The following is a 7,214-nucleotide window of genomic DNA, read 5'->3' on the forward strand; positions in this document are numbered from 1 at the left end:
TTATAACTATTTAAGATATCCTACAAAATTTTGAGAAATTCGGAATAATTTACAATATAGAAAACAATGTTCAAACAGTCTATTTTACACGCGTATAAAATAAAATAGTTACGCGTGCAACTCACTGTTTGAACATAATTTTCAGCGTGTTAAACTTTTCCAAATTTCTTAAAATTTTGCAGGATGTCTTAAATAACTATAATGTACATGACCATGAGAAAAAATTTGACTAAAAAATTATTTCGAATGCTAAAACAGATAGGGATGCATCAATACATCCATTTTAAGGGGGTGCATTGTAGAATTTTCATATAATTTTTTAGTTAATATTTTTAAATCACATGTTAAAATATTTTTTTTCATAACTGTATATGTTATAGTTATAATATTAAATTTTTTAATAAATTTTAAATAATTTACAGTATCAAAAATAAAATATTTAATATTTTAATATACCACGCATGTTCAAAAAATTTCAAACTTATTTTCAACATTGTTCGAAATTTTTTAAAAATATACAAAGATAATGTTATAACTATAACAAATACTATCATAGCAAAAAAAAAAAAATTAACTAAGAAATTATAACAATACTCCTCCATTTATTTTAGTAACAATTGCATAACAGAAAATAATAAAAAACTCACCATTTTAGATTTACCTTTAACCCTTTAAGGAAGTAGAGTAAGTTGCATTGTCTACCTACTTTATTTTAATTGTTTTAATTTTTACTTTTATTTTTATATTTTTTAAGATATACACACTTTTATAGATGATGTCCCCATTATACCCCTTAGGTTAATGTAAATTATGTGCTAGATTTAAGTGGAGGGTGAGAATATATTTGGCAACCCACTTATAAAAATGAGTAAACTTTAATAAAATATAATATGAGAGTATTTATAATTAATGAATACAAAAAAAAAAGTATTTCTAAACTTATCCAAAGAAGTAATTAAAAAAGAAAGATAATTACATAAGATATTATTTTTTTGTAAAAAAAAAAACATTTTTACGTTTAAAGAATTTTTTTTTACATTTTTACGGTTTTTCATAGAAACAACACGAAAACAACAAGAAAAGTACTAACATGAAAAATAGCATCAAAATAATAACAAAAAATGGCATACAAATTATAAAAAATAATAATAAATTAATAAGAATACAACATAAAAAGACTATATTTTCTGTAAATAAAATCAAAAAAGTCGTAAAAATATTTAAAATACCGTAAATATGTATTTTTGTAATTTTTTTTTATTATTATTTTTGTGTATTTGTAAAATAATTTCATTAAAAAACGGGTCATGGTTTGGGTATGGGTGGTTGAAAAGCCCACCCAATGAAACATGGTGTAGTACAGTAACAGTAATAGAGTAGTATTGTCCAGTGGTATTAGAAGTGGTGAGCTGGGTTTGTCTTTGTCGCATTATGCCTTGTTTTGGTTTTAATTGAGGCACGTGTTGTCCTTTTCTCTGAGCTGATTTCAGGCTTTGGCAAAGTACATTTGGCCATCATGCATGTGCTCAGAAAAATAGGAATACAACTAATCAAATCAATTGTTTCAAGTATTTGGGCCTGACATTTTCTGTTCCTCATTAAAATCAATTGTAATAATGAAAAACTGTTTGGTAAGAACCCAGATATGAAACATGAGTTTTATAGATCAACTAAATTGACAACTTTGGAAACTAGTAGTACAATCAAATTAATTAGACACAAAAACAAACTATAAAGTAGTTGTAGCTACATACAAACACTTCTTCTAACCTCTCCCAAAAAAAAAACAATTCTGGCCTTGGTCACTCTTGAATTAACTTAACTCATTTGATTTTAAGGACAAAAGCACAGCTTATACATATTACTTTTTTCCCTTTCTTTTTTTTGATATTTTGTTTTGGTTTTTTCTTCATTTTTTACAGATGCATTCAAGAAAGCTATCAACAACAATCACATACATTTTTGCAATTTGATTTCAAAGCTAGGTGACTCAACCATTTGGGAGGGAGAAGTGGTATACAAGAAAAGAGTAAAATGTGGTTTGGTTTGGTTTGATCACCTAGGGCCAGACAGCTCCATTGCTTCTACCACAAGTGAAGATTCTTCTATAAAATCTGAATATCTTTGTGGTGGGTGTTCACATGATCGGATTCTAGGCGTCTCAACCTTCTGAGAGGCCTCCCATTTCTCGGCCAAACCATCGCCTTCCAACATTTTCAAAACCTCGGACATCTTCGGCCGGTATGAAGGATTGAACTGAGTGCATAACAGTGCAACTTGAACCATTTCCTCCAATTCAATCCTATCGAAATTTCCTTTAAGATCCTTGTCCACCATTAAGTTTAATTTTCCTTCTTGATGCAGTTTCTTTACCTGCAAAAGTGCATGGATGACAATGTAAGTTAATGCTATAAATACATTTTGCATACAGTTCCTATGTAAGTTTGTAGCATTTAATGATATGCAATTATGGCATTTTCACCATTGGATCTTTTCTGACCATTAACCTTAACTTCACATTTATTAAACACAAGAAAAGGCATTAAATTTTGTATTCTTGGAAGGAGAAAACGTGTACCCAATCAAGCATAACGCCTTTCTGTTTCGCTTGTCGTCCAAAATCCAAGGCCTTTTGACCAGTGATTAGCTCCAGAAGTAAAATCCCAAAGCCGAAAACATCAGTCTTTTCTGATGATTGGCCCGTTGAGAGATACTCAGGAGCAATATGCCCAACAGTGCCACGCACAGCTGTGGTCACATGAGAATCTCTATGATCCAAAAGTTTTGCCAACCCGAAATCTCCAACAACTGCTTCGTAGTCTTCATCGAGCAAAATGTTGGCTGCTTTGACATCGCGGTGGATAATTTTGGGATCACATTGTTCATGCAAATAAACTAACCCCCTTGCCGTACCTAAAGCTATTCTTTTCCGTCTCGCCCAGTCTAAAGCCGGCCGGCCATGAATGTGATCTGATGAGAAAACATAAAACAAACTATTAATGCTAAAAGCTTAACAAAAACAAGGAGTGTAGGACATGAGATAAGAGGTTAACAAAACAAACCTCTTAATCTAGAGGCAACACTTCCATTAGACATATAAGGATAAACGAGGAGGCGTTCATTTTCAGTTGAGCAGAATCCACAAAGCCTGAGAAGATTTCGATGTACAGCCAAACTTATCATCTCAACTTCTGTCTGAAATTGGATTTCACCACCAGCAGTGTTATAGTCTTTTAGCCTTTTAACTGCTACAACAGTCCCATCATTCAAGATTCCCTTGTACACGATTCCAAAACCACCTCTTCCTAGAATGTTCTTCGAGTTGAAATGGTCAGTTGCTCCTCGCAGCTCCTTAAATGTATACCTTCTTAAATGGCCCAAACATACTTCTGGATCATATTGTTCTGCACAAAAAAAAAAACAGAACAACTCAGAGAATGAATATTTTTAGAGAAAATAAAAAAAGAATGTACAGAAATGCTCAACATGAAAAAAGTCGAAAAGATAACTGATTGGCATGTTGCAGGTTAAGTGGGAAAAGAACAAGAATACTAACCATTAACATCGAAGAAAATCTGCTGGTTGTGTCTATATCGCCACCATACAATCAAAACTAACAATAGCAAGATGATAAATGTAGCACCAAAACTTGCACCAGCTATTATAGCCACTCGATGACGCTTCCCCACAGAGCCCGATTGAGCTAATGAAACACAATCAAAAAAGCCAATTTATGTCATCAAAAGTACAAAGGGCATGTGAGTGGAAAAATATACACTGTAACTACAAGATATGCACCTTCTAGAGCATCAGGCGGGAATGATAATGGTTCCGGAAAGCTGGCAGAACAGTTCCCCGCAGTCTTTGGACCACAAAGTAAAGGATTACCTATAATCCTACAATTCAAAACAATACACATTACTTGAATGTTTTTGCAGTTGCAAGTTAAAGACATTAAATTAAGAGAATAGCTTACTTGAAGGTTCTTGCAGATATCTTTGGCAATGAACCACTCAAATTGTTGAAAGAAAGGTCCCTAAACACATACATAAAATGGCAGTCATGAATACGAATGTTATGATGAAAACAAGTAAGAATTTATCCATATCAGAAAAAAATACAACAGATCAAAAGGTATAGATACATACACAAGAGTAAGACCTTCAACAGTAGATAGAGACTCAGGGCAAGGTCCTGTAAGGCTATTGTTATTCAACCGCCTGACTCGGTAGAAAGGGAAGCAAAGAAGTGAAAGAATTAGAACCCCTGATGTAAAAAGCTTCAACCATATACTGATCAAAAAAAGCATATATGTTAGCTGTATAAGGTTTTGGATCTTACAAATAATTCAAGTTCCTTAAGTTCCCCAAAGAATCAGGTATTCCACCAGTGAGAGTATTGTTGGACAGGTCAAGTGTCTGAAGCTTCTCTAGTTTACCAACTGTAGCAGGAATTGAACCCGAAATCGCATTGTTTTGAAGCAAACTACACACATTGAAGAAGAAGGTAACAAAGTTATGATGAGGCTCAATCCAAACCAAATGATTAAGTAATTTACAAAACAATGGTGAAGAAAACTTACACAGATTGCAAATTGGTGAGATTTCCGATCCAAGGTGATAGAGTACCGGACAAGCTCTGACTAGGCAGTCCCCTAATTAGAAAATAACCCTCTACTGAGAAATGAGTTTTAAACTGAAAAGACATTAATTACAAAAAGATCTTGTGTTTATTTCTGACTGGTCAAATTCTGTTTTAGCAACTATGAAACTGAGCAAAATACTTACAAAGCAGACACATAACCATCTGGGGAGCAAGTAACCATCCTCCAGCTACAAGGATCCACAGAATTGATATCCCAGCTCTCCAGAACATTATGTGGGTCATAAAGACTGTTCTTTATAGCAACCAAAGCTACAACTGTTGAGATAATTCAGAAGGAAGATAAAATTAACACGCATGAAAAAAAAGGACAACTTTGGCTCAATTTTTATGCTTCAACTAATTGTTGAGCATAATTGAAAGAGAAGAAGAAGCATAAGAAAATGGAAGGGTCCAAATGAAACTAACCTTCATAGTTTATACCAGTTGGAGAAAGAGTTGCAGAAATGGCTTCAGCCAATGCTAAAATCAGTATCCCCACTTTCCACAAAACGAAACTACTTTTCTTCATTTCCTTTTCTCTGTTAAGTAACTTTATTTTCTTTTAGCAACAACCAGTACCCAATGATGAAAACCACCATAACCAATAACCACATTATCCATACTCACATAAGATCAAACTTACACATTGCCTTATCAAAGCCAATAAAAATTGCCTCCAAATAAAAAATCCCAGAAAAAGCAAAACCCAACTTTGGCAAAAATAGCAAGAACTCAGTTTTGGCTTTACTTTCTCTTTTCCTTCAAACAACTAAAGCCATCAACTTGCTGATAAATTTCATAAAACGAGAGATACCCAGATGCCAAAACCACTATTCCAAGAAGAACCGAGCTGGAAAAACAGGGAATTCGAATCAAACCAAGTCAAATGGGCACCATACGAGCTCAGACAAAGAGCAAAAAGGTGAGAATTTTCTCGAGAAACAAGCAACAAAAAACCTTAAGCCTGAAATTCTGAGATCCTAGAGATCTGAAAATGCAGAAAACTTATTCAAATAGTTTATGGGCGATCCCCACAAATTCCATTATAGAATGGGGTTGCTGGCTTTTTCCTTTTTACCCTCTTGCTCTGTTCTTCCTTTCCTTCCTCCTTTAGTTAAGATTCTACTTCACATTATCTTCTTTCTCAATCAAACTCTCACACTCACACACGCTCATGACACAAAATGGTAAAAAGAAAAACTAAAAAAATAAAAAAGAGAGAGAAATCCCAAACACACAAAGGCCAAAACAAAATGCCAAACTTGGTCACAGATACAGATGCAGCCAGACCCAGTTACGAAAAATTATTTTGCTTTTTACACAACTATAAAAAAGTGAAAAAAAAATAATAATAATAATTTTGTTTGATATTTAAAAAAAAAAAAAAGAATTGATTGGACCAAAGGAGATGCGTGGGATTGAACAGAGACCATCATCAGAAAGAACAATGGGATGTCTTATGTCTCTTTGTTAAAGCAAAGCAGCTAAGTTATTGGCAGGTCACGTGCTTGCCTTGTCTTGGCCTCTGTTTGCTTTTTTAGCTCTCTCTATCTCTTTTCAATCTTAAATTTATTATATAAAAAATAAAATAATAATCACTTTCTGTGAAGCTTTATGCAGAAGTTGGCCCCCTCCCGCTAAAATGCGCCTAACTTTAAAAAAAAAAAATTATTCTCTTTTCCCTCTTATTTTTTTACTAAAGATGTTCAAATTCAATCATTTTGGGTTTGTCTAAATATTTAAAAAAAAAAAAAAACAGAAAAACAAAGATATCTAAATAAAATGATTAGGCTAATAAAAGAATTGACATTAAGTATTAAAATATTGGAGACGCTTTTTTATACATAATTCTTTTTTATTTGGTATAGCTGCTAACCATGGTTGATGGTTGGGGTATTCATTTTCCTTAACTGCTTTCATTATAAAATCATTAATACCAACAACTATGTTTTGTTAATACATTAAATAAATAAACAAAAATTAAAAAAAAAAAAAAAACAGTAATAAAATATTGCTTTATTTATGAAAATAAAAATAAATTGGTTTGGATGCATAGTCCCGTGATAGCATGTTTATTAATAAATAATGGGAATTAATAGTAAGTAATTATTCTCTTACATTTATTTACTTCTATTATTAAAATTAGAAAATGGATAACTTGATTAAATAAGGGAGAAAAGAAATGAGAACTTTTACGACCAATTTTATAATGATTAAGGATAATGGATTTTAATTATTTTTATTTTTTTTAATATTAAATATATAATGACAATTTTATCCTTTAAAATATATCTTACAAAATAACTGTCATATAATATAGTTTAACTTAAAAGGGCAATTTAATCAATTTAAGCATTTCGATTACGTTTCGTAATAAATTAAACAACATAAATCACAATTATTCCATTTCCAAAAAAAATTAGTAAACAACATACTAAAATATTGATTCCGATTATTTTTCATTTATTCTATTACATTTTTATATTAATTTATTCCGATTTTAAATATTGTATAGTATAGACTTAATTATAGTAGGATTTACCCTTATACATAACCATAGCAATTGGAAA

General features: G+C 31.8%; 1 protein-coding gene across 2 annotated transcripts; it reads right to left on the bottom strand.

The window, feature by feature from the left end:
* Window positions 1-1,644: 1,644 nt before the first annotated feature.
* Window positions 1,645-6,280, bottom strand: LOC115712799 (protein NSP-INTERACTING KINASE 3). 2 transcript variants are annotated; one of them, XM_030641169.2, is made up of 11 exons: window positions 5,071-6,280; window positions 4,788-4,920; window positions 4,583-4,654; window positions 4,342-4,485; window positions 4,149-4,220; window positions 3,977-4,036; window positions 3,799-3,896; window positions 3,557-3,703; window positions 3,063-3,404; window positions 2,579-2,970; window positions 1,645-2,373 (listed from the first exon to the last, which is right to left on the bottom strand). In XM_030641169.2, the coding sequence occupies exons 1-11, from the start codon at window positions 5,171-5,173 to the stop codon at window positions 2,056-2,058; spliced, it is 1,881 nt and encodes a 626-aa protein (XP_030497029.2). In that variant the 5' UTR covers window positions 5,174-6,280; the 3' UTR covers window positions 1,645-2,055. The 2 variants fall into 2 exon arrangements, with proteins under 2 accessions (XP_030497029.2, XP_060969168.1); XM_061113185.1 differs by having other exon boundaries at window positions 4,583-4,676; window positions 5,071-5,087.
* Window positions 6,281-7,214: the final 934 nt, after the last annotated feature.

This window comes from Cannabis sativa, chromosome 4 (assembly GCF_029168945.1).
Source record: "Cannabis sativa cultivar Pink pepper isolate KNU-18-1 chromosome 4, ASM2916894v1, whole genome shotgun sequence".
Taxonomy (NCBI): domain Eukaryota; kingdom Viridiplantae; phylum Streptophyta; class Magnoliopsida; order Rosales; family Cannabaceae; genus Cannabis; species Cannabis sativa.